The sequence below is a fragment of the Aethalodelphis obliquidens genome, unplaced genomic scaffold, assembly GCF_003676395.1.
Source record: "Aethalodelphis obliquidens isolate GAN/ISIS:26980383/991018 unplaced genomic scaffold, ASM367639v1 scaffold83, whole genome shotgun sequence".
In the NCBI taxonomy this organism is placed as follows: Eukaryota; Metazoa; Chordata; class Mammalia; order Artiodactyla; family Delphinidae; genus Aethalodelphis; species Aethalodelphis obliquidens.
In genome coordinates, this window is record NW_020838027.1 from 4,176,939 (window position 1) to 4,204,921 (window position 27,983).

A 27,983-nucleotide genomic window follows, 5' to 3' on the forward strand; every position below is an offset into this window, starting at 1 on the left:
CTCGGCCTATGGCAGCGGAGCCGGCCGGTGGCGGGGTGCGGAAGCTGCGGGGTGCGGCGGGCGCAGTGCCGGTTGCCTTGTGCGGAGTGTGGGAGACGGTTCGGGCGGCGTGCGCGGCCTTTGCTTTGCTCTGTCCCGGCGCCGGCGGGATGACGCGCTTCGCTCTGACAGTGGTCCGGCAGTGAGTATGGCCTGCGCGGGCTGCCCCTTCCCCTCCGTGGAGTGTTGCGGGCTGGGCTGGGGGACCGAAGATCTGCACCCGCCCCGCCCTGCCCGTCCCATTTGCTCCTCCGAGGCTCGGCCTGGCGATTTCTAGGTGTTTCCTGTGAGTTACCCCCTACCGGCCCTCCTGCCCCAGCGAAGCTGAGCGAGCGGGAAGCCAGGTGTCAGATGGCAGCGGTCCCGCGTTCGATGGGGACAGGGAGGTCGGGAGGAGTGAGTGTCAAGGGCCCCCGTCTCCGGGTGGCAGCTGAAGCTGAAGAGACAGCCCTGTCGCCGCACCTCCCGGGCCCCGCGTTTGCCCCCGGCCGGTCCCCCAGGGTCTGCAGAGTGACTGGTCCGGGGCCGACGTTTCCGCTCCAGGCTCTGCGACGGCTCCGTCCCTGTCCCCTCGGTCGCCTCGGCCCCCCAGGCTTGTGTCTGAGATTCGCTTCTTCTCCGCAGATCTTCTGTCGCTGGGGGAGGAGAGGGGGCCTCGCCCTGCTCTCAGCCGCCTGCATCGCCCCGAATAAATATGTTTATCATATAACGTTACAGGGAGCTAAATGCTGACAAGTCTTTACGTCTCTTCCTTTTTCCTTCTCGACTCTTCTTGGCCCGGTGTTAATGGGAGGTGGAATTCAGGGAGGTCAGGAGCACAGATTTTTCGAGAAAGATCGACGTAGGTTAGAATCTGGGCTCCAGCTAGGAGCCTTGTAACCTGGGCTTCCTTTTACCGGCTTAATCTCTACGACCTCAGTTTCCTGATTTATAAAATGGCGTTAGTGATAGGACCCACTTCGCTGGGTTAGTGTGATAATGAAATGTCAGAAAGGTGAAGCGTACAGCACAGTGGAGGGGGAGAAATATATCTGAGAATTAACTAACTTTTGTTTCTGTAAGGACAGCTCTGATACAGATGCAGTGAGTCCTCCAATTTGTGTGTTAATGGGACCAGCATTCTGAGCGGGTGCTGTGTGTCAGCCCGTACTAAGGGTTAAAGGGAACTAAGATGCCGTTTTTGACATCGTGGAGCTTGTGGAGAACAGCAATATGGTCTAACCTTGCCAAGCTGACTTTAGCTGCTATCGTCTTTGGTCCTGTTTTTACTTTATAGGAAGATTATCTTGGCAACCATCTGAAGTTGTTCCGTTAGGATTCACAGGATTTTAATGACTGAGCTAGAAATCGAGCTCCTCTCTTTCCGCCCCACCTCTCTCCATTTTTAGAAGGCTTTATGACTGTCGTGTGACCTTCTTAAGGTCATCCAGCTAGTCAGTAGCAGAACAGGGATTAGTGTCTTGATTGCCCTCATTTTCCTCTGAAGTTTCTGGATGCCTTGACGCAGTGCCTGGCGTGTAATTGCCACTCAGAAGTCGTAGAAAATCTGGGCAAAACCACCCCTTGAAAAACAAGATGATCCCTATTCAGTTTCTTAATAAACAATAGTTACATGAGTGCGGATTTTATCCCCTCCCTGCTTCTTAAAAAGGGCTTGATTTTTAAAATGGATTCATCATAGAATTCCTATGAGGAATTAATGTAAACATAAGTCTTAATAAATTAGTATGTGCCAGGCACTGTTGTAATTAAATTCTGACAACAGTCTGGTGAGGTAAAGACTGGCTTCTCAATTTGCCGGTGAGGAAACAGAAACGGAGGGCATGTGACTTGCTTATAGTCACATGACACGTTGGGGTGGTGGCCTTTATACCAAGGCAGCAGACCTGCGGCCCATCCTCTTAACCATATACTGTGCCCTTCGGCCTCCAATTTTACAGAGTTGAAACTTAGTGTTTGTAGGTTGCTTAAATATCATCGGCCATTTCAGAGGCTACTTTTTATTTCCTGTGATATAACCATGAAGAGTGGTAAGAATAGTTTACTTTGCTCTGTTTTATTCATGGGAAAGTGCAAAGGAAGTGCTGAAATAATTGATAGGGTTAGTTTTCTCCTTCAGAGTTCTCAAAGCTAAAAATGGATGATTCTTTCAGGAAAAGAAACAGTTTCAAACTTGATTGATCACCAGAGTTCAATGTAATGACTCTTACTGGAATCAGCAAGATTGAATCATTGAGCAAAATAGTGGGAATTTACCTTGAGTTGTCTCTTACCTGACTCTGTCAAACGCTTTGCAACTCAGTGTGTTTAAGAGTTGGATAATTTTTGGATAATGCAAGAAAACTTTTTAAATGCAGTTTCTTTAAGTTCAGTCAAATCCTTTATGAATCTGTGCTGTTACCATCTGTGTGTTGGTCTTCATCATCATACTTGAAAGGGAGAGTTACCAGTTGTATCATTTTTGGAACAGAATACCCCACCTTTCAAACTTCAAGTCTACTAGTCTGATTGAGCTGTAGCGTCTGGTGGCGTTAGAGCAGCATGGTTGAAAACCCCAGTATATGCAGGTCGGCACTGCCATCACCCACACGGCACATGGAAGGCCCTAGTTCCCTTGAAAGGTTCTTTGTAGGAGTTTGCAGTTGGTTGCCTGCAAAACCATCCCATTTCACTTCCATTTTTAGCTAGCTCTTTAAACATTTTTACAAAGTAAATTTCCTTTACTTTTAACTACTTAAAGATGATGAATCATGGGGCTTCCCTGGTGGCGCAGTGGTTGGGGGTCCGCCTGCCGATGCAGGGGACACGGGTTCGTACCCCGGTCCGGGAGGATCCTACATGGCACGGAGCGGCTGGGCCCGTGAGCCATGGCCGCTGAGCCTGCGCGTCCGGAGCCTGTGCTTCGAAAAAAGATGATGAATCAGTGTAGGTATTGACAGCAAAACTGATTGGTTTTTCTTACTCTGCCTCTGTCGGCACTTAGTCTTCATGAATGCTAGTCATTGTTCTGTTTGTTAATAAAGCAGAGGCCAGATGAATATTGGATCATCTGTCAACTTCTATCAAGATGCATGTAATCGTTATGTTACTGTGATATTTGTTTTCTGGGAGTAGAGTTGATTAACTGGGAGAACCTATGCAACTAGGCCTAATCTACATATAGACAAAAATATATCATGAATTGAGTATTTTACATTTTTGCCCCCAGACCATCTGGTGAAACTCTCCATGTTACTAGTGCTTGAAATCTTCTATGTTTTCAAATTATTAATCCATTTTCAAATGAATTAACTGGTGTGGAGGAATTAGGATGAAGCTGTATATGCATGATTAAATATCAGGTGAGTACACTCCATTCCTGTGTCCACCAAAGCATATCTATTTTGAAAACTTGCCCCAAATATATACTGACTTCCCATGATTTGTCTCTGCTGCAGCAAACCGAGTCCTGGTCCGTGGAATTTGAATTATTAAAAAGGACGTGATTGGGAAATTAAGCTTTCTATATGATTTCTAGAGAAACGCTGTAGAATACAAACCAGAACTAACAAAATAACATGTCTTTTTAAGGGGAGAAGAGCATGATTATCCACAAAATAAATGGTGCATATCTGTGGGCCTTTAGACGGCCGGTCACAGACGTGACTTCCTGGCCTAAGTGTTTGTGTTCTCGCAGAGTCGGGCGTCCGTCTTGGAAGTGAGTCACACTGCAGGTTTTGAGAATCAGTGCTGTTATTCCTGACTCCTTTAAAATACACTCCTCTGACCTTTCCACTCCCCCTGCCTTCCCCGCCACTGCCACAACCCGAGCTTCGGTTAGGGAAGTCGCTTCATGGTAAACCTATTTTAGCCACCCACTTTCCTCTCCCACTCCCCAAACAAACTAAACAGTGGCTTCAAGCATTTGTACAGACCTCTCGAAAAAGCTGATAAAAGCTGTAAAACTAAATATTTGTGCACATTTTTGGAAAAAAAATTCTCTTTCTAGATTCTTACACTATAATGTTTATAAAGTGGTTTGAAAGCAAACAATGCCCAGTAGGACAGCAGTGATTACTAATAATGCACTAATGCCTGCAGCAGTCTCTACTGACTTATAGCTAGAGGAAATCTTTTATTATATTACAGCTATTTTTTCTCCTTTTGCTGGAATTGGTGAGATGCTGGGGCAGTACTGTTACAAATCATCAAAGTACTGGGATTCTGTTTTTTAACAGGATGACATTTTGATGATATAATGTGTTCTTCTGAATCCGTGATCAAATCAGCTATTGGGATTAAGTTAAAATCTTGAGCTACCTTTTCAGTAAGCATACAGAAAGTTATCATCTTGGCAAATCATTTGTGTGATTTGTAAAGACCTGGTCCAGCGTAATTATTAAATTTCTTCTCACCCTTGATTTTAAATTTGTGCAATGAGCAAGAGAGCTTGTGATCCGCAGTAAGTGGGCAAAACCTTCTGAGGTTCCCGTATAAAAGTAAATATGGGATTGGGGGCCAGGGAGGCGTTATTCGAATTTTGCTGGTCATTGAATTGGTTACAAAGCCATTGTCTAAAGAGGACGTCACTCGTACAGAAGTGAAGTACAGCCCTTTTATTCTTGGTCTCGGCAAGACTGTGAGGCTGAGACAGACAGGAAGTGGATCCAGTGTTTGGGAACTGTTTTCTGTATGAGAAGCAGTGCCTTCCCCATCACTTCCCTGGGTGCTTTGTTCATCTGAACCGCAGAGCTTAATCTCTTTCTTATCCATTTCATACGATTCTGAATGGGTTTTGGAATGCTGCAAGACATCTTTTATTAATACTCACCTCAAGAATGATAATACTGGCAAGTGAGTGGCTAGTAGTGCTGTGTAATTTCACTCACTTGTCGTATATTTTTTAAGCCACTACATCCACACGTTTAGAAATCAGAACAGTTCTCCTGAGTTTTCTGTCCTCTCCCCCTGCAGGTGACCACAGCCTCTGCGTCCTCCCGGCATCTCTCGTGCAGATGCAAACGTTTACTCTTGTGTCCTGCCTTTCTTGTTCTTTCCTTCTTTCTTTCTTTTTTTAAAAATTATTTTTGGCTCTGTTGGGTCTTCGTCGCAGTGCTCGGGCTTCTCTTTGCGGTGGCTTCTCTTGTTGCAGAGCACGGGCTCTAGGCACGCAGGCTTCAGTAGTTGTGGCACAAGGGCTCAGTAGTTGTGGCTCGCGGGCCCTAGAGCACAGGCTCAGTAGTTGTGGCACACGGGCTTAGTTGCTCCACGGCATGTGGCATCTTCCCGGACCAGGGCTCGAACCCGTGTCCCCTGCATTGGCAGGCGGATTCTTAACCACTGCGCCACCAGGGAAGCCCTGTCCTGCCTTTCTAAAAAGGTAGCAGTCTGTGTATATTATTCTGTGCCTTTGCTTTTTCTGCTGAATATGTCTTGGTGATTTTTCCATGTCTTTACGTAAATCACTCTCCCGCAGACACAGCCGCATCGAATTCCATCAGGTAGATATCCCACTGTTTATTTGTTAAAGTAACGGGTTCCCTGCTAAAGGGAATTTAGGTTATTTACCATCTTTCGCTGTTAGAAATATACTGTAGCAAATATTCTTTTAAATCTAGATGAATGCAAGCATTTCCAGTAACAGGGCTGCTGAATCAAAGGGTAAACAGACTTGTCATTTTGGTGGATATTTCCAGATGACCCTCCATCCAGAGAGCATGTACACTGAGCTTCTGTTATTTCCCAGGATTTTCTCCAGGGACCAGGCATGTTAGGGTGATGCAGCCTCTGGCCGTGCCTTTTAAGGAACTGGGGCCAGGATAGATGCATGACTACAAAAGTTAACTAGCGAAGTACAGAAGGTAACTAACTACAGTAGTGCCGGGAAAAATGCGAGTGCAGAGTTGGGGTAGTTAAAGGGGATGGGGCGGTAGGGAACGGTGCTGGAGAGGGAAAGCTACTTCAAGGAGTTATCTGGCTGTGTTGGGTCTTGAAGAATGAGAACACTTTGGCCAGGTCCAGCGGTCTCTGTTTTAATAAGACCCCTAGGGGATTCTGAGACACACTCAAGTTTGAGAACCTGTGCTGTAGGCGAGGTTGAAAAACCCCTGTTTTTATAAACGAGGGGCAAGGTATAAACGAGGGGCAGAGACGCGAGTTTGTGATCACGACCAAGGTCTGGTGGCATTCCTTTCTGGATCTGAGTGAGTCAGTCCCACGCGAGATATTTTTCTTTTTAAACTACTGCTTCACGTAAAAAACAAAGCAGGAGTGATGAGCCTTCATGGTAATCAGGGAAACACCAATTAAAGTCAAGGTGAGGTAAACTGTTCAGGTTCCGTCTTGGCACAAATTGAAAGCTGTCACATTATAGTGAGGATGTGGAACGCTGCAGAGGGGTTGCGACTGGTATGACCACTTGGCCTTATCGAATAAAGCTGGATGCGCCGTGGCCCCGCAGTTCTAGTGCTAGGCACGGGTCCCTCGGCAGGGGTCAGCAGACCCCTGAGAGTGAATAGTTCAGGATTTGCAGGCCACATGGTCTGTCTGAACTGATCATTTCCACCATTAGAGTGTGAAAACAGTCATAAACAATAAATAAACGTATGGGTATGACTGTATGCCAACAAAACTTGGTTCACGGAAAGACTTGCTTACCAGTCCTTGAGTGGATCTCAGACATGAGCACGCATCAGCATCGCTTGGCGGGTTTATTAAAATAGACTCTGCTGGCCGCCACCTCAGAGCTCCTGAGTCAGTGTGTCTGGGGGCAGGTGGGGCCTGAGACACTGCATTTCCAGGCATTGCCAGTGATGCAAGTCCAGGGACCATGCTTTTGAGAACCACTGCCCTAGAGAGTCTGCTGCGCTCTGAACAAACACGTTCATGGCAGTGTAGCCCGGAACTGGAAACAGTCTAGGTGTCTATCACAGTGGACCATGTACTACATCGTAGTAAATCCTTACAGTGAAGTTTACACAGTAAAAACGAGAATCGAGTGCGGCCACACTCAGCAACGCTGGTGTATCTCCCAAAATGTTGAACAAAAGAAGCAACACAGAAAACCACGTAGAGTAAGAAGCAAGTCACTGTAAAGTTCAACAACAGGCAAACTAATCTATGCTGCACGTGGGCAGGAAAGCGAAGAGGAAGGGTGAGCACCGGAGCGGGCAAAAGTCCTGGCACGCATCCACTGGGGAGGGAGGACATCGTGGTGGACAGGGACGGGGTCCTGGAGGCCGGCAGTGATCTGTTAACGTGGGTGGTGTTACGTGCCTGCTGGCTTTATCATTATGTTATTTACTATTTGTTTCATAATTTTTAAAAGATTAAAAATGCATTAAGTCTTGGATATCTATATAGTCTGTCCAAAAATGGCTTATAAATACAGCTACTGAGTGCTTCCTATAGCCAAGCAGTGTTCTGGGTGCTTTACCTGTGTTCATCCAATCATCCCGAGAATCTTGTGAGGTTGGGACCGTCTATTATCCCCATTTTACAGATGAGGAAGCTGAGGCATTGAGCTTAACCCAGCAGGTGAGTGTAGCGCCAAGCAGTCTTGCTCCTGGGCCCGAAAGATGGCAGCGAGGTTTCCCCTCACGGATTTTCACCTCTCGCCGACATGAAAGGGTGTGGACGTGGGCTGTGGGGACAGTTGATTCCAGATGAGGCGATAACTCGATCTGAAGAGGCCTGTGGGGTGTTTCCCCCCACCGTTTCCAGTTTTCTGTCCAGTGTGCGCACAGCACACGCCAGCTCCCACCTGCACTCTGTTGTCTGGTCTGGTCCAGGTGCCCTCACCCTCCCCTTCCCCCTCCAGCCTCAATCCGGTTGCTTTGGGGCACCACTTCCCCCCGTCGCTCTCTGGGTTGCTTCAGAGTGGGTTGGGTTTGCTTTTGTAATTCCTTGGTGTTGCAAAGTGGAGCAGCTTTGAGCAGCTCCAGGACCGAGGAGGCAGGGCCGGAGTCTGCGGGTCTGCGCTCCGCTCTCCGTCCCTCGCGCCTGTCCGCTCAGCGCAGCGGATGGACGGATGGACCAGCTGTTGTGCTTTGGTCCCGATGCCTGTGGGAGTAGTTTTGATCAACATATTTAAGAAGATTATTTAACAAAAATTTTTTATACATACATATACTACTTTTAAAATAGCATTTTCTACCTTTAGTTCACTTAAGATTGTTGATCTATACATTTGAATTTGGGGCAATTTGAAATTTTTAGCTTATCGATTAGGCACATAGAATAGATGATTGCAGACAGTAGTTTAGAATACATTTTATCTTTACAGGTTAGATTCTGACGTATGTACAATATGCTGTCTTTACAAGTATCATTACCTTTCATTGCTGATTTTTTTTTCCTCATTTCAAAAATAACCTAATTTGGTAATAAAGGCTTTTTTCCCTCCCTGTTTTAGTGGAGAAACAAGACTTAACAAGGAGAAAATCCTTCAAGGTTGGTATGCTCTGACTCTTATTTTAGCTCTCTCTGTTAGTATTAATGTGAAATATGGGTTAATCAGATCCGGTGGGGTAGGGTGGACCGGGGGCTGCTCTGGACTGTGAACTGGGATTACGGAATTAAATCATCATGGTCACAGAAATACGATCAGAGCAGATGGTAACCAAGAGTCTCTTGAGTGAATTAGATGTAAAGAACAGTGCTCCAAGTTGTTCGTGGGCAGCTTCAAAGCTGATTAAGGAGTTATATTGAGTCTAGTTGTCTTAAAATGTATCTGCCAGGATTTTAAATGATTTCATATTTGGAAACAAAAAATTTACTGGCTGGTGTTAATGGTATTTTTCTGCTAAGATACTTATATTATTTTTAGTAGTAACAAAGAAATGGTTTAAAAAGAGAATTCCTGTTCTCACATGGGGTTGTTACTTTATTCGGAATAGACTCTCCTCTGCCCCCTGCCTTGTTCTGTTAATTTGGGTTCAGATCTTTTAATCTCCCTGTGATCCAGCTGGCCTGACTTTTAAAGAATATCTTTCAGCTAGACATGCTATTTCTCTGCTGGGATTATACAAGCACTTAGTTGTATATTTTTGGGTTAGGGACATCTGGGGTTTGCAGAAGCTGATTTTCATACCCTGTGTGCTTGCCTCCCTCTTCTGGAAATCAGTCTGATAATTAAACGCACCTCTATTTCCCATTGACCTGGGCCCCACCCAGAGCATCCTCTGGGCTCACGTACAGTACCGCTTGTCCGTGGGCCCTGCTCCTTGGTCTTATTTCATTCGAAGCTGACGGTAAAACATGAATAAAATTTTCATGTTCACACCTGTTTTTTAGGTCTGTTTTGTGTTTTCCTAACTTTGGAAGTTAGATGCTTAGTTCTTTAAGTTATAGCCTCCTTTTTATTTTTTTTAAAACCCTCAAGCCTTATATGTTTCTAAGTACCATTTTTTTGTCACATACCTGCAGTTTTGATTTGTAGTAATCTGGTAAGTATTCAGCACCAAGTATCTTAAATTTCCGTTATGATTTCTTCATTGACCCATGAGTTATGTAGAACTGTTTTTTAAATTTCCAAATGAATGGGCTTTTTGGTTTTGTTCTTCATCTTTTGTGATTGGCTTCCACTGTAATTGCTTTGTGTTCTGACAATATGGTTTATTTGATAGTACGTCTTTGAAATTGGTTAGCATGGTCAGTTTTTATAAACCTACTACTGTGTGTTTGAGAAAAAAATCTGTTTTCTAATTGTTGGGTGTGGAGTTCTGTATCAAATACTTGACCTTGATTTTGTTGTTCAAATCTTCCATACTTTACTAATTTTGTAAATTTACTCATTTGCCTGTATGAGCTAAGCGTCAGTTTATGAGTGAGATACGTTGAATTTCCCGCTGTGATGGCCAGCTCATCCTTTAATGCCTGAAGTTCTGTCAACTTGTGCTTTATGTGTTTTGCTTTTATGCAGCTAGAGGCTAATTTATTAGGCACATACAGGTTTTAAAATTGCTCTGTCTTCGTGGTGAATGGGAACGCTGATTGTTTATAGTGATCTTCACAATCCTTACTAAGACTGTTGTCATAAAGTCTGCATGTCTGAGAGTGACATGGCAACTCCGGCTGTTTGGGGTTGGGATTTGCCCGGTATAGATCTTCCTGTCCCTTTCCGTTCAGCCTTGCTGTGTACTGATGTCCTAAGTGTTACCTTGTAAAGGGTAGGCAGCTGATTCTGATTCTTTAAAAAAAAAAAAAAGAAATATGGTCTTTCTGTTAACTGGTGAGAGTGGTCTGTCCACATTGACTCTGGTTTCTGGTGTGTTTGGACTTTTCCTTTGTGGTTCTTTTCTCCCTTCTTTATCTAGTCCTTTCCTTCTCACTCACCTTTACTTCTTAGGTGCCTGCTTTTCCTTTTCTTCTCTTTATCCAGCCCACTCTTACTTTCCCTACTGGCCTCAAACTAAGCCATCTCTATCCTTTTGATGGTTGCCTTTATACCTTTACCATTTGTGCCTAACAAGGTGTAAGAGAAATATCATCTCTCCTGAAAAAATACAAAGTGTGTGCTGCTGTTCAGTATCTCGGTCCTGTCCTTTTTTAACCATGCAGTGTAGGCATTATGATTTAATTTGTTACCTGGTGTTTGTTTAGATTGACATCTGTAGTTGCCAGTTTCTCTCCTCACCATTTCTTTTGCGTCTCAGACCTTCATTCCTGCAACATCTTTTTTGAAAAGTCCTCTTGTGCAAATCAATTTGTGGTAAAGATGGTTTCAACTGATTCTATTCCAGACGATACTGTTTTTATTCTCCTCGATCTTTTTTAGTCCAGACAGTTCTAGACTCAGTTCTCTTGGCTCCCGGGAGCTTTTCATCTGCTGCTTTTTGGCTTCAGAAGTCTTGTCTCATCCAAATGGTGTCCCACCGTGGGTATCTGTCTTTCTCTGTAACTGCTTTTAAAGTCTTTGTGTTTTATTTTGGTATTCTGCAGTTTCTCTTACTAAATCTAGGAAGGTACTTTTTTTTTTTTTTAGTAATTTATCCTTCTTGGTGTACACTGTGTTTCCTTCATCTGTAGTTTTATGTGTTCCCTCACTTCTGTTCTCCATTTTCTCTCTTGTCTTTCTGGAGTTCCCACTGGCTGTGCTCAGGAATCCTCGTCCTTGCTCCACGTCTCTGACACATCTGCGCTTCTCCGTCTCCTCGTGTCTGTGCCAGGGGCCAGCTTCAGCCCTGCCTTTGGGCTCGTGAAGCTTCTCAGCTTAATGAATCTCCTTTTATCCACTGAGGGATGTTTTTTTCCCCTCCTCAGCAATTCCATTTTTCGCTGTTAAAAGACCTGTCTGGTTCTTTTGGAAAGCTGTCTGGTTTTTGATCGCTTGTTGTCGCTTATTTTTGTGACTCTGTTTATAGTCTCTGCTGATTTACACGTCTGACGTATTAGTGGTTCCAAATCTGTTACTTGTTGTTTCTGCCAACTCTCATTCATGACAGATTATTTTCCTGTGTGTTGAGTCATTGGCCGACCTGTTGCTTGCTCTAAATTAGTAGAAGACTTGTCACCGTTTATTGAGAATGACTTGCAATACTGAACGTTCCTGAATTCAAACAGTGGAGATAAAGAAGGAAAACTTTTCTAGGTGATGATCCGACTACCCAAATGCAGCAGCTGAGCTGAAAACGAGAGGTTGGGGGGCAGCATTAATAAAACACGTGGTGAAGTGATGGGCGATGTGGGGGGAGAGCTCGGGGCAGCCTCCTCATTACCCAGTTCTCGCCAGACACACATTCTTCTGGGAGATACAGAAGAGCTTTTCCAGGATCCTAGCTGAATTTTGCTTGCTTTCAGTTCTCTGAAAAGTTATGTGGAAAAGTACCCAAGGAAATCTTTTAATAAAGTATAGATAAATGCTCTGTATATTCTCTTAGGTGTGATTTTTATTGCATCCCATATATATGTATATATATTTGAATGTTACTCTTCTTTCTCTTAATACCACAGGACAAGGAATAGATGAGCCTCTTTCAGAAACTGGATTTAAACAAGCAGCTGCTGCTGGTATATTTCTTAATAACGTGAAGTTTACTCACGTTTTCTCCAGCGACCTCATGAGGACAAAGCAGGTGAGCTTAGAGTCAAGGTTGAGGCTGACGAGTCAAAAGTCTCAGCAGTCGTGACCTTGAAACATTTGCTGCCAGAGTCCGCAGGGAACTAACTCACACGAGACGTCATCCCCAGCCCTCCTCTCCCTGACAGAACTTACTTCTTTTCCCTTCATTTTACTTCTGTGCTTTGTTTTATTGTGGTAATTTTTAAGTTAGAGTAGCTTGGGGAAAATGTCTAACAAAAGGCCTATAAAAAGGCAAAGAAGGTGTCGTGAGAGAGAGCCAGTGGAAACACCACAGAGACGTCAGATTTTAGAATCCAGATACAGTTTGAAAAACAACTGTGTTACTCTAAAGAAATAAAAGACGTGTGAAATATCATTGAGGAACAGATTACTATAAAAATGATCCCAGAGGTTTAAGAAAGAACCAAATCAACTTCTAAAAGGTCGGTGGAAGGAGACTTTTGTGGCAACCATGGGGGAATAACAGGGTTGGAATGTAGCCTCCCCCCATAAACAACTAGAAAACAGGACAAAATCTGTGAAGCAACTGTTTTCAGACATTGGACTCCAGGCAGCGTGGGCTGCGATCCCCGAATGAAGTGAAACAAAACAGGTGAGCCCTTGATCGTCCTGGTTTTCCAGCTGAAGCAATTCCCAGACTCTGGCAGAAGAAGCCAAATAGAGAACAGTGGTCTCAGTAATTGAGGGGACAGAGCTTGGAATTTGGGGAGTTTAAGTAAGTAAAATTTGTGGGGAAGAGTGCTGGAGAGAGAGCTGCACAGAGAAAACTCTATAGACATGTGTAGGGATCCCCGTGATTCTTTGTTGGACGGTTGGTTAATCTGCACACGTGTGGCTGAAACTGCACGAGGGCAGAAAACACGGCTTCGGGCGGGAGGGCAAAGGTCCCTGGCGGGTGGCGGTCATCCACTCAGTTCCTGGGGCTCACACAGGGTGCGGAGTCAGAATTCCCACCAGCGCAAGGGGAGGCTTTGCTGGATACAGAGAGCATATTACACCTTAATGGTGAGGCTAAACTGTCCTCAGAGGAGCATGAGGTGAGAAGTAGGAGACAGCAGAACCAAATTTCATCTTCTACAGGTGAAAAATGCAGTATTCTGAAATGAAAATTTCATAGGGTGGGATTAACTGTAGGTTACACTGTAGAAGAAGACGTCAGTGAACATGAAGACGTGGAAACTGAACATTCCAAAATTAACTGTGGAAAGAAAAAAGACTAAGAAGGGAAAGTGAAGAGTCTCAGTGACGTGGAGGACAGTATCAAGCAGTGCAATGTACGTGTAGTTGAAGTCTCAGAAGGGAAGTGGGGAGAAGGGCGAGGGTGAGTATGAAAGTAAAAAGACGGATTTTGAGGAAATAATGACTCAAAAATCTCCAAATACATACCCAGTGAAAATACTTTCAAAAATTAAGGCAAAATAAAGACTTTTTCTTTCAGGCACAAGTTGAGGGACCCACACTTATATGGTCAGTTGTTTTCGTTTAGTCTTTTTGGTCAGTTGGCTTTTGACACAGGTGCCAAGGTAATTCCGTGGTTGAAACGATGGTCTTTTCTTTTTTTTTTTTTTTTTTTGGTCTTTTCAATAAAGGGTGTTGAAACAGTGGACCATCCAAGCAGGAGAGCATGACATGTGACTCTTACCTCACACAGTCCACAAAAACTAACTTGCAGGTGTTCGTAGAACAAATCTAAAAGCTAAATCTATGAAAATTCTATAAGGAGACGGGGAAGATCTTTATAAAGGCATCTTGGGACAAAGTATAAACAAGACACAGATTGGGAGAAAATTGTAGACGTGTGTTACATGTATGTAATATATGTGTATATATCTGACACATATGTCAATATATATCTCTTAGCTGTATAAATATGTAAGATTCTTCCAACTCGGTAATTAGACAAATAGGCAAAAGGTTTGAATTTGACCGGGCACTTTACAAAGTGAGATACGGGGAAAGCCAGTAAACAGATGAGAAGGTGCTCAGCATAACTGATCGCGACAGAAACGCACATTAAAACCACAGCAAGATACCGTTACACAACGTGTGCGTGGCTAAAATTAGCAAGATAAAGGATGTGGAGCAGCCGGAACTCAAGGCGTTGCTGGTGAGGATGTAAAACGGAACGCCTGCTCTGGAAAACGGCTTGAAAGTTGAACACACACTAACTGTGATCCAGCAGTTTCAATCCCAGAAGTCTATCCCAGAGAAGTAAGAACATATGTCCACACAAAGACCTGTACACAACTGTTTAATGTGATGGGCAGAGAGTGGAAACGACCCGTGTGTTGATCAGTAGGTGAATGGATAAAATGAACATGGTATATTCATACAGTGGAATACACCTCATCAGCAGCACAGAGGAGTCCCCAGAACAGTATCTGAGCAAAAGAAGGCAGATGTGGAAGAGTGCAGACTGTGTGATTCCATTTACATGAGACTCTAGAACACATAAAGCAGGTAGTGCGGGCCGGGGGCCAGGAGTGGGAGGCATTGGCTGGCAAGGGCACGGAGGAATCATTTCGGCTGATGGACTTCTTCTCTGCCTTGATTTTGGCGGTACTTAGATCTGTCACAGCTCGGTGACCTGTACACTTGAAATATACTTCAATAAAATTGACTTAAAATATGGAAAAAGTTTATCCAAAAATGAAAACCTCAGTGGCTGTACTAAAGTATAGACTAGATGTAGCTGAAATGGTCATTTGCTTATAGATAAATGTAAGATAGCAACTGAAGTGTAGCGCAGTGTGATAAAATAGGTTAAAAATAAGACTAAGACAGAAGGATGTGATGAGAAGGTCTGTCGTCTTTCGAGAGGAAGTATCAGAGAGAATGGGAAAGAGGCAATATGCGAAGAGGTCACAGTTAATAAACTACAGAATTATTGAAAGATAGCAAAGTATCCGATCCAGAAAGTATAAACAAATCCTGGTCAGAATTAAAGAAAGAAACCCACACATCTACACTTACAGCAATATTGCAAAACTCCAAAGACTATGAAGGAAAAAACATTATCCATTAAAGACCAGTATTAGACCATCAACAAATGTGTGAATATCAACAATAATTTGATGTGCTGAGAGAGAATAAAGATTAGAGTTTTATACCAGCAAAACATTTTCTAGAGAATACGTGAAGACATTTCAGACAAACAAGCTAGAAAGAAACTTTCAGAGGATAATTGAAGAAGGAAAGAAATTCCAGAAGAGATGTCTGAGATTCAGAAAAGAATAGTGAGCAAAAGAAATTGTTACAGGTATAGGTAAATATAAACAAATATTGACGATGTAAAACAGTGTCTGATTTTTGGAAGGGAGTTAAAAAACAAGGCAGACTATGGACTTTAATGATTTCTACCGTTTTGCAAATACACTGTCTCTTGACAGAGTAACCAGGTACACAATGAGAGAAGGAAACATGAACAAAAATGAGCAAAAGCAGCAGAAAGAGCCACAGGAGTTATCTGGTATCTGGAGTTATCAGATGTAGCCTTTAAAATAATCATTGAATGCACAGATAAAAATGACATGGAGAATTTCAGCAGAGAACTGGAAATTATAAAACAAGAACCAAATGCAAATTCTAGAACTGAAAAGATAACTGAAATTAATATTCAGTGGATGGGTTTAAAACCAATTTAGACACACCTGAATGGAGAACTAATGAACTAGAACCTTTTTCTGTAAAGGGCTAGTTAGTTAAATTTTTAAGTTTTGTGGGTTGTATGGTCTGTGTCACAATTGTGAACTCTGCCGTTGTACTGTGAAAGCAGCCGTAAATGATACATAAATGGCTGAGTTCTAATAAAATGTTATTTATGAACAAGCCATTTATTGATTGATTGATTGATTGATTGGCTGCGTTGGGTCTTTGTTGCTGCACCCTGGTTTTCTTTAGTTGTGGTGAGCGGGGGCTACTCTTGTTGCGGACCACGGGCTCTAGGCACACAGGCTTCCGTAGTTGTGGCTCGCGGGCTCTAGAGCTCAGGCTCAGTAGTTGCGGCACATGGTCTTAGTTGGTCCGCGGCATGTGGGATCTTCCTGGACCAGGGATTGAGCCTGTGTCCCCTGCATTGGCAGGCGGATTCTTAACCACTGTGCCACCCAGGAAGTCCTACCACATCTTCTTTATCCATTCATTTATCAGTGGACACTTCGGTGGTTTCCATATCTTGGCTATTGCAAATAATGCTGCAATGAACATAAGGGCATATATAGCTTTTCAAATTAGTGTTTTTGTGTTCTTTGGATAAATATTCAGAGGTGGGGGAGTTCCTTGGTGGCCTAGTGGTTAGGATTCCGGGCTTTCACTGCCATGGCCCAGGTTCAATCCCTGGTCAGGGAACTGAGAATCCTGCAAACCACATGTCACGACCAAAAAAAAAAACAAAAACAAAAACTCAGAAGTGGAATAGCTGGGTGATATGGTAGTTTTATTCTTAATTTTTTGAGGACTCTCCGTACTGTTTTCCATAGTGGCTACACCAATTTACAGTCCAACAGTGCACAAGTGTTCCTTTTTCTCTCCAGGGTTTCTTATCTCTTGTCTTTGTGATGATAGCCATTCCAGCAGGTGTGAGGTGATAGCTCATGTAGTTTTAATTTGCATTTCCACAATAGTGATGTTGAACATCTTTTCATGTACTTATTGGCCATCTGTGTGTCTTTGGAAAATGTCTAATCAGATGCCCTCCCATTTTTTAACGGGCTTGTTTGGGTTTCTGTTGTAGTTGACTGATGTGCATTCTTTATACAGTTGGCCCTTGAACAATGTGTGGCTTAGGGGCCCCCACCCTCCTTGCAGTCAAAAATCTGCATATAACTTTGCAGTTAGCCCTTTGTATCCACAGTTCCACATCTGAGGATCGTGTAGTACTGTAGTATGTATTTTTAAAAATCCATGGGTACATGGACCTGTGCAGTTCAAACCCATAGTCAAGGATCAACTGTATATTTTGGATATTAATCCCTTAGATATATGATTTGCAGTTATCTTCTGTCATTCAATAGGTTGCTTTCTCATTTTGATGATGGTTTCCTTTGCTATGCAGAAGCTTTTTAGCTTAATATAGTCCCACTTGTTTATTTTTGCTCCCTTGTCTTTAGAGTCAGATCTACAAAAACATTGCAAATACTAATGCCAGTGAAGTTACTACTGCCTGTGTTTTCTTCTAGGACCTTTATGGTTTCAGACCTTACATTCAAGTCTTTAATCTATTTGGGGTTAACTTTTGTGTAGGGTGTAAGATAGTGGTGTAGTCTCTTCTTTTGCATGTAGCCGCTTGGTTTTCCTAACACCATTTGCTGAAGAGACGGTCCTTCCTCCATTGTATGTTCTTTGCTCCTTTGTTGTAAATTAATTGTCCATGTATACGTGGGTTTATTTTTGGGCTGTCTATTCTATTCCATTTATCTATGTGTCTGTTTTTATGACAGTACCATACTGTTTTGATTACTGTAGCTTTATAGTATAGTTTGAAATCAGGAGGCATGATTCCTCTAGCTTTGTTCTTTCTTAAGATTGCTTTGGCTATTTGGGATCTTATGAGATTCTGTACAAATTTTAGAATCATTTGTTCTAGTTCTGTGAAATATTGCCACTGGAATTTTGATAGGGATTGCATCAAATCTAGATTGCTTTGGGTAGTATGGGCATTTTAACAATATTAGTTCTTCCAATCCATGAACACAGAATATCTTTCCATTTATTTGTATCTTCAGTTTTTTTCATCAGTGTCATAGTGTTCAGTGTACAGGTTTCACCTCCATGGTTAAATTTATTCCTAGGTATTTTATTCTTGTTGATGCAGCTGTAAATGGGACTATTTTCTTAATTTCTCTTTCTTTCCTAATTGCTGTGACTAGGACTTCCAAAACTATATTGAATAAAAGTGTGATGGTGGGCATCCTTGTCTTGTTCCTGATCTTGGAGGAAAAGCTTTCAGTTTTTCACCATTGAGTATGATGCTAGCTGTGGCCTTGTCATATATAGCCTTTATTATGTTGAGGTATGTTCCCTCTATACCCACTTGGTTGAGAGTTTTTTTTTTTAATCATAAATGGGTGTTGAATTTTGTCAAATCCTTTTTCTGCATCTATTGAAATGATCATGTGATTTTTATCCTTCAGTTAATGTGGTGTACCATGTTAGTTGCTTGCATATGTTGAACCATCCTTGCATCCCTGGAATAAATCCCACTTGATCATGGTTTATGGTCCTTTTAATGTATTGTTGGATTCGGTTTGCTGATGTCTTGTTGAGGATTTTTGCATCTTACGTTCATCAGGGATACTGGCCATAGTTCTTTCTGTGATGTCCTTGTCTGGTTTTGGTGTCAGGGTAATTCTGGGTTTATAAAATGTGTTTGGAAGATCTCCCTCCTCTTCAGTTTTGGGGAAGATTTCAAGAAGGTTAGGTATTAAATCTTTGAATGTTTTGTAGCGTTCCAGGTGGTTAGTGAAGCCATCTGGTCCTGGGCTTTTTTTTGTTGGAAGATTTTAGATTACTGATTCAGTCTCCTTACTAGTAATCAGTCTATTCATATATTTTATTTCTTCATGATTTAGTCTTAAAATCATTGAAATTTCTAGGAATTTATCCATTTCTTCTAGGTTGTTCAATCTGTTGGCATATAATTGTTTGTAGTAGTCTCTTACAGTCCTTCGTATTTCTGTGTTATCAGTTGGAACCTCTCCTCTTTCATCTCTGATTTTATTTATTTGGGTCCTCTCTTTTTTCTTGGTTAGTCTAGCTATAGGTTTGTCGATTTTGTTTATCTTCTCAAAGAACCAGCCCTTATTTTCCTTGATATTTTTCCTATTATTTTTGGTCTCTATTTTATTATTTCCACTCTGATCTCTATTATTTCCTTTTGTCTATTAACTTTGGGCTTTGTTCTTTTTTTTCCCTAGTTCCTTTAGGTGTAAAGTTAGATCATTTGGGCTTTTTCTTATTTCATAAGGTAGACCTGTATTGCTGTGAACTTCTGTCAGAACTGTTTTTTGCCGCATCCCATAGATTTTGGTATGTCGTATTTCTGTTTTCATTTGTCTCTAGGTATTTTTTGATTTCTCCTTTGATTTCTTCGATGATCCATTGGTTGTTCAGTAGCATGTTGTTTCACCTCCACATTTTTGTGGTTTTTCCTGGGTTTTTTTCCCTTGTGCTTGATTTCTGGTTTCGTACAGTTGTGGTCAGAGAAGGTGCTTGTTATGATTTCAGTATTCCTGAATGTATTGAGACTTGTTTTGTGACCTAATGTGTGATCTGTCCTGGAGAATGTTCCATGTGCATTTAAGAATATTTTGCTGCTTTTGGATGGAGTGTTCTGTTTTTATCTATTAAATCCATTATTTAAGACTGATGTTACTTACTGATTTTTTGTCTGGATGACCTACCTATTTGTGTAAGTGGGGTGCTAAAGTCCCCTGCTATTATTGTATTGCTCTCAGTTTCTCTCTTTAAGTCCATTAATATTTGCTTTAATCTTGGTGCTCCTCTGTTGGGTGCATATACATTTATAAAATTATATCTTCTTGCTAGATTGACCCCTTTATCATGTAATGCTCTCTTTGTCTTTTATTACAATCTTTGTTTTAAAGTCTACTTTGTCTGATATGAGTGTAGCCACTCCAGCTTTCTTTTCATTCCTGTTTGCATGGAATATCTTTTCCCATCTTTTTACAGTCTGTGTGTGTCCTTTGTTCTGAAGTGAGTCACTTGTAGGCAGCCCACAAATGGCTCTTTTTTTAATCTGTTCAGCCACTCTGTATCTTTGATTGGCATATTTAGTTGAGTTACCTTTCAAGTAATTATTGAGAGGTATGTACTTATTGCCATTTTGTTCATTGTTTTCTGGCTATTTCTGTAGTTTCTCTCTGCTCCTTTCTTCTCTTTCTCTCTTCCGTTGTGGTTTGGTGGTTTTCCCTAACGTTATGTTTAGATTCCTTTTTCATTTTCTTTTGTGTATTTAGTGTAAATTCTTCTTTGTGGTTACTGTGAGGTTCACATATGACATCCTATATAAGTAGTAGCCTGTTTTAAGTTGGTAGCAACTTAAATTTGAACATATTCCAAAACTAGCTTTTTAGTCCTCCCTGCCATGTTTTGTACCTTTTATGACACATTTTACATCTTCTTGTTTTATGCGTCCCTTAGCTGATTATTGTAACTTTACTGCTTTTGTCTTTTATCTTCATCAAGTGATTGATCTACTGCCTTTATTATATATTTACCTTTTCCAGTGAGATTTTTGCTTTCATATGTTTTCTTATTATTAATTAGTGCCATTTCTTTTCAGCTTAAAGAAGTCCCCGTAATATTTCTTTTTTTTTTAAAAATAAATAAATTTAATTATTTATTTATTTTTGGCTGCGTTGGGTCTTTGCTGCTGTGGGCGGCCTTTCTCTAGTTGAGGCGAGCGGGGGCTACTCTTCATTGTGGTGTACGGGCTTCTCACTGCGGTGGCTTCTCTTGTTGCAGAGCACGGGCTCTAGGCGCGTGGGCTCAGTAGTCATGGCTCGCAGGCTCTAGAATGTAGGCTCGGTAGTTGTGGCGCACGGGCTCAGCTGCTCCGGGGCATGTGGGATCTTCCTGGACCAGGGCTCAAACCCATGTCCCCTGCATTGGCAGGTGGATTCTTAACCACTGAACCACCAGGGCATTCCCCCGTTAATATTTCTTTCTTTCTAGGGTTGGTTTAGTGGTGATGAACTCCTTTAGCTTTTGTTTCTGGGAAACTCTTGATCTCTTCTTAAATTCTGAATAACCTTGCTGGGTAGAGAAAAGCTTCTTAGTTGGAATTCTCAGCACTTTGAATATGTTACGCCACTCCCTTCTGGCCTGTAAGGTTTCTACTGGAAAATCTGCTGTTAGCCTTATGGGGTTTTCTTTGTCCTTGGGAGGAGGTGAGTTCAGTGACCTCCTCTGCTACCATCCTGAACACTCCCAGAATGATATTTTTTTTTGGCTGCGTGTGCAGCTTGTGGGATCTCAGTTCCCCGACCAGGGATCGAACCCAGGCCCCCTGCAGTGGAAGTGCAGAGTCCTAACCACTGGACCACCAGGGAATTCCCCAAGAATGATTATTTTTATGAGAAAAGAGATAGTTGTCTTTTGATTTGCAGACCGTGCATGGAATTTTGGAGAAGAGCAAATTTTGCAAAGATATGACAGTAAAGTATGATTCAAGACTTCGAGAAAGGGTAAGTAACTTACATATTGTTCTTTTACCATAAATTATCAATAAACCAACTCAGTTTATCCCATGGCTAGAAATGAAATGCCTACCTGCTAGGGATGTGATATCAGCTATTACGTGAAGAATCTACTGTGTGGCAGTACTGTTACTTACTCTCATAAATAGTGTCTTTTTTGATCATTAAAATCATAGGAAAGAGGCATCTTAAATTATAAAAGCAAGGCATACTTGTGAGAACTTAGTACAGAAGAGTTTAAAGTTAAAGGTGAAAAGTTCTCTTCCCAGTCTCCTAATCCTACCCCATAATTACAAGCACGAATAGACTTCTTTATGCCAACTTTATGTACTTTACCAGAAATGAATCTTCCTGAAACTGTGATTTAGCTAAAAGACGGCAATTTCAGATCTGAGATTTGGCCCCACGTCTCCTCCTCGAGCAGTGTTTTTAGTGCACTCTATAATACTAACGTGTAAGCTGGTTGCTGTCCTGCCAGCCCTGTGATTTCCTCTACCCCTGGAGGGAAATGTAACAGAATGGCCAGGGCATCTTCAAAGAACTGCTTTTCATAACTTGCATGTGTTCACTGTTATAGTTCAGCGTATAGGCTAGAGCTCCAGAATAAACTGTCCCTGGAAAGGCTCACTGTGTGCCCAGGAGCCAGTGCTCGAACGTTGTTAAAGAAAAATGTCCTGGGAGCTCCCTGGCGGTCAAGTGGTTAGGATTCCACACTTTGACCACTGAGGGCGCGGGTGCAATCCCTGGTCGAGGAGCTAAGATCCCGCAAGCCGCGCTTTGTGGCCAAAAAAATAAAATAAAGTGCGACCAAAACAAAACGAAAAATACACCTATCCCCAAAACTAAATCTGAATAGATTAAGAAGAAAATGTCCCGAGTTCAGTGGAACGCTGCCCAGGGCCCGCCATCACGTGAAGGAGAAAGCGCTGTCATCGGCTGGGCCGTCCCTTCTCCATCCGTGCTCTCTCCTGAGTAACTTCATCCTCTGCAGTGATTTCAGTCCATGGCTCTTCCCTGAGCTGCACACACACACCGAGCCGCCTGTGGCTCAGCTGCCCCGCGGCCGCATCCGGCCAGTGGAATGCGCCCCATTCTCCACGTGGCCCTGCTTCACGCAGTGGCTGAAACCCTCCTGCCGGCTCTTCACCGTCTCTCGCACTGCGCATCCTGTCCTCGTCTCGTCCGCTCAGCCTCTGAGAAGTTCCTGAATGCTTCATGTCTCTGCGAGCCCCCCGCCGCCCTCCTGCTCGGCATCCTGGCGCCTGGGTCACTGCGAGCCCCCCGCCGCCCTCCTGCTGCCGCTCGGCGTCCTGTCGCCTGGGGCGCTGGGACAGCGGGTCTCCTGCTTTCCCAGTCTGGTCTGCACGCTGCAGCCAGGGTAATCTTGGCAGAATTCGGTTGCCACACCCCTGTATAAGCGGGTTCACTGCTTCTCTTCTACCCTCAGGAGTTGTCATAACTCTGACCTGGCTCTTGGGAGCTGCGGGGTCTGATCTGTTGCCTCCTGCCCCTTGCCGGGTGCTCGGTGCCTGGGTTTAGCGGTCACATGAGTGGGCATTGGCGCTGCGCTCACCACATCCCACCACTGTTCCAAGAGCTGCGGGTTTGTTGATCTTCACAAGAACCCCGGTGCCGGGAAGATGTAAAAACCTCATTTCTTAACCCCCGTTTTACAGAAGCAGAAACCGAGGCACATGGAGGTCAAGTCCAGGCCCAGGGTCCCAGAGCTCATTCGTGGCAGAGTTCAGATTCACACTGAGGCCTCTGGGCCTGGAGTCCGTGCTCTGGGCCGCTGGTCACTCGCTTCTCAGCCTCTTCCCGAACACCCTGTGCTCAGTGAACCTCTGCATCTGTCCTCCATTCTCCCTGGAATGCTTGCTCCCAGGCCTGGCCAGCTTCCACTCGCCAGAGACTATGGCCCTCGGTGGTTTCCCGAGTCCAGATTAGACATCCCTGCCGTATCTGTCAGTCTCTCTCCATCTCGGCACTTTTCCACTTGCAGTTACTTGGTATCCCCACCACCCTGCGGTCTCAGCAAGGGTGGGAGCTGTGCAGCCGCCTGTCCTCTCCTCCTAACTGCCCCAGCAAAGCGTTTGGAGTATTCAACAAAGGATGCTTCCATTCCTGTGAAAACAAAGCAACTGATGGCTTTTAGTGGCCCTCTTTGTAATAGGTTGCTCCAGATATAATTAAGAGTGTAAGAAATTGGGCTTGAAGATGGGAAGAGCAGCTGGTAAAGTGTGCATGTATTCTTATTAAAAAGTAATATTTCGCTATTGGATTTCTTATCTGATGGTGGTGTTAGAATCTGTTGGCATCATCAGTGCAAACCCTAAGTGACGATTTGTCTCTTTCAGTATTTTCTTATGCAAGTAATCCATTGTCATTGTAGGGAATTAAAACTAAGAACACTTTGGAAAAAAATACAATTAAAATTTCTCCCACACAACAAACACTGAATATTTTGGTATGTGTGCTCCTGACTTTTTCCTTCTTGTCTGTTTTTATCTGTCTGTTTGTGTATATGTTTTTCGAAATGAAATCCTACTCTGTGCATTGCTTTTTAACTGGCTTGTCTCACGTACTGTGTTTTTCAGTGCCCATAAATGCACATCAATATGATCACATAATTAATGACTCTGTATTCTTAAGATATTGCTATTGCGTCATGTGTGTGACCAAGCTACTACTGACCTAGTTTAGGACATCTAGGCTGTGACTAGATTTTCCACTGATGTAAATAATGTTAAAGTATAAACATCTTCGTAGTTGATCCTTCACACACATATCTCATACATTTCCTAGAAACGGAATTGCTGAGTGTGTACTTTTTAAAAAGACTTTTGTATGTCTTGCTACATTTCCTTCCAGAAAATCTGTGCCAATTCATACTCGCATGAATGATCTAGGAGAGAGTTTTTCCCACATCAACACTGGCTGTTAGTGATCTCTGTGGTCTTCTGATTTAATAACTTACGAAAGGTGTCATTTTAGTTTTCACTCTCTGGATTCCTAGTGAGGTAGATTTCCCACGTTTATTGGCCATTTGCATTTCCTTTGTGACTAGCGTGTCCTTTGCTGAGACTCAATTTTTATGAATCTAAAAAGCGAATGAGCTTTGAAGTCACATGGATCTGGGTTTGCATTTTCTCCGAGGAGACAGGCTAAAAGTAAGCCAAAGAAATCTAAGCTCATCCCCAGAATGATTGTTCTGAATTTGCCATAAACATGTACTTAGTTGTTGTATTGCAAATTCCTTTGAGGCCTTTTTGTCTGTTGGACCATTGCAGAAATATGGGGTTGCAGAAGGCTCGCCGCTGAGTGAGCTAAGGGCCATGGCCAAAGCAGCTGGGCAGGAGTGCCCTGTGTTCACACCGCCTGGAGGAGAGACCTTGGACCAGGTACGTAGCCCTGGGGAAAGTCGCCGCGTCCGTGAGCGTGCCGACGTCAAAGTAGCTGCAATCTTGACTCGTCGCGTAAGCAAGATGTTTCTGAATTGTAGCTAAGCAGTTTGGAAGTTGTTTGGTTCACAAAACAACTCTGCATCATACCATTTTTTCCCCTTCTAAGCTGTCCTGTCTTTCTCGTTTATTAAGTCATTACCGATAATGGATTTGAGGAAATGGGTTATTAGATGGGTCTGTTAAGAAAACTTGAAAGGGGAGCAGAGTAGCCTTCGCAGTGGCAGTGGAGTCGGTGAAGCAGGCATGGTGCTGGTCAGCGGGATGGTGGGCAAAACCCAACAACTTGGGTGGCAGACCAGCAGGCCTCTCCTGCGCCTGCAGCTCTAAGTGACGTTGTAGCCCTGCTTGCGTTGCTCTGGAGTGTTCTGCTTTTGATTGTGTTATTGGTGATTTCCCCCCCACCATTTTTAATTTTCATAAATTTCTTGTAAAGACTTTGTATCAGTTTAGTGAGGGAAGGCTTCTTATCCTCGTTGTTCTAATTGAACGGAAGTGCCCGATGCAGCTTCCTAGGTATTCCTAGTTTCCCGCTATTTTATGGGCTTCTGTTTGCGTGTAGATTTCCCCAGCTAGACTCCGAGTGCTTTGAAGTCAGGAATTAGTCATTGTATCTTACTCACCTTTGTTCCCAAAATGCTTTCATGGGTCCAGAAATAAGGTGGGCGCGCGCTTACCAGTGTCTGTGGAAGTACTGGTTGAACGAATAGAAACACAGCGTTTCATCTGCTTCCGTAGTCACGGACGCTGACGTGTAGAAAAACTCAGTTCCGTTTACGTCTTAAAACAGTCATTAATGTCACTTTATTTCACCTTTTTTTTTCTTTCCTTGTAGGTGAAGATGCGTGGAAAAGACTTCTTTGAATTTCTTTGTCAGCTGATCCTGAAAGAAGCAGGTCAGAATGAACAGTTTTCCCAAGAAGCCCCGAGCGACTGTCTGGAAAGTTCTTTGGCAGAGATATTTCCTTTAGGGAAAAACTGTACCTCCACGTTTAATTCGGACAGCGGCGCTCCAGGGTTAGTGGCCAGTGTCTTAGTTGTGAGTCACGGCGCCTACATGAGAAGCCTGTTGGATTATTTCCTGACCGACCTTAAGTGTTCCTTCCCGGTGACCCTGAGCAGGTCCGAACTCACATCAGTCAGCCCCAATACAGGGATGAGTGTCTTTATCATAAACTGTGAGAAAGGAGAAGTGAAACCAACCACGCAGTGTGTGTGTGTGAACCTCCAGGGCCACCTGACCGGGGTGACCAGAGTTCACTAAATTTAAATCTGCATCGAAAGCTAACAAATGTGAACCTCTGAGGGGGGCCTTTGACGTTATTTCCACTCTCTGCTAATGCAGGCTTGGGAACAGTTAAAAAGCTGTCCGTTAGAGCAGGTTATAAAGCTCGGGTGGAATCAGAGCCACATGAAACACTAATGGAAAACCATTGAGAATTGACTTCTTCTTTGTGAGTACGGTTGGAATTTTCCAGGGTAGTCTTACCGCCCTGCAGTGACATCTCTGGATTGTAAATGGATGAAGGAACTCAGTATTGCAAACTGGGGGAGTAATAATCCTGTTACTGTCGTTTTTTTTGCTTCATTAATGTCCTGGTTTTTTTGGTATTTTTCTTTAATGTCTGAAAAATCTGGCATGTTTTATTGGCTCTTGGTAAGACACTGTATGTTTTCTTTTTTACTGTCTCATCCAGTCCTTGGAAGAGGGAACTATTTGTAATTTCCACTCCATATTTGTGTGAAAACATGTTATATTCAAAAAGTCCTTTAAAGGAGAAATGCTTGCCGTCATAGTTCATGTAAAAGCAAACGACACTAAATGATTAATACAGAAATCAGCTGTTGGAATTGTTTACTCTGGAGGGTTTGAGATGCAGATGAATGTGGATTGTGGTTGCAGAACGGTCTCGTGAGGAAGAAGCATCATCTGATTACAGAATTTTTAAAGAAGGAATCTGAGCGGAGGAAGAGGAAAGAGCAGATCTTTCTTATCTAAGCTGTAGGCTGAAGAATTTAGTTTGAAGGTGGCACTGAAGAAAGTAAACGGTTGCTTCACAGTAGCCCCAGAATAAAAGAGGGGCTTCACTGAGAAGAACCGTGGTTTTTTTTGTGGAAGGTACAGATGAGGTTTCCTCTCTTTTCCACCAGATGGCACTGGAGAAAAGGGAGTTTGGTTACCTTAATTCTGTACCAAAGATGGGTCGCTCTGAGGCCCTCATGTAAATGGAGAACGTGTTTTCCATGCAGTTTGCTTTTAAATGATCATGTTGATGAATGCTGTGAGTCTCAGCTCACAGAGGGTAGGACTGAGGCTGTCAGTTAAGGCTAAAATCACGTGTAGTCATATTTCAAGTTCAGGATCCTGCTGTCCTTAGTGTGTCCAGCGCTGCCAGTGCTCGTGCCAGTGCTGGAGCAGAGCATGTGGCTGAGCGCAGAGGAAGTTCACTGCAGACGAAAAGTTGGAAAGTAACCAAAAAGGACAGATAATAAACGTCCACATCCCTGCCATCCAGAAGTAATATTCCCCCCCGCTTTTTTTTAAAAAAAGAAATAACACATTGCGATGTAAGCCAAGTTCCTTTAAGCAGCTGTTGCTGTCCTGTTCCCTCCTGTTCTCTACAGAGACAGCCAGCACCGCGAGTCCATATACCCATCCGTCCTTCACGTGGCCACCTAGTGTCATAAGGGAACAATGGTATTGTTCTGGTGTTTCTGGTCTTGATACAAAATATCAAGCTGTCTGTATTCTGTATTCTCACTTATTACATATATCTTGGGGCTCTATATTGGTATGTATAGATAGATCTGGTTACTTGTAACCACTGTATCGTACAAAATAAATGTAGTACCTTTTATTTCTTTATTCTCATATCAGTGGGTGTTTCAGTATATTCACCCTTTTCTTATAGAAACAATGCTTACATGGAATAGCCCTGTGCCGTGTCATAAAGAACGTGCATCTCCAGTTTGGCAAGAGCCAGTGGTTCTCTAGAGCGGGCTGTACTAGTTTTCAGTCTCGGCAGAAGTATTTGAAAGTTCCTGGTTTCCACATCTCTGGAAATCTTGTCTGATGACCTTTTGTTGATCTGATGAGTGAACAGTATGTCACTGTTACAACGAGCTTTTCTGTGACTTCTGGAGTCTGGGCAGTTTTTTCATGTGCATGTTGACAATGGGGCTTCCCTCCCTGGCGAGTCACCA

At 43.1% G+C, this 27,983-nt stretch overlaps 1 protein-coding gene and 1 non-coding gene across 2 annotated transcripts; one reads left to right on the plus strand and one right to left on the minus strand.

Moving 5' to 3' along the window:
• Nucleotides 1-27,645, plus strand: TIGAR (TP53 induced glycolysis regulatory phosphatase). The gene is made up of 6 exons (XM_027093110.1): nt 1-181; nt 8,432-8,469; nt 11,971-12,092; nt 21,229-21,306; nt 24,609-24,719; nt 25,615-27,645. The coding sequence occupies exons 1-6, from the start codon at nt 9-11 to the stop codon at nt 26,041-26,043; spliced, it is 951 nt and encodes a 316-aa protein (XP_026948911.1). The 5' UTR covers nt 1-8; the 3' UTR covers nt 26,044-27,645.
• Nucleotides 21,099-21,171, minus strand: TRNAG-UCC (transfer RNA glycine (anticodon UCC)). Its single transcript has one exon. It is a non-coding gene; the product is annotated as a tRNA-Gly (tRNA).
• Nucleotides 27,646-27,983: the final 338 nt, after the last annotated feature.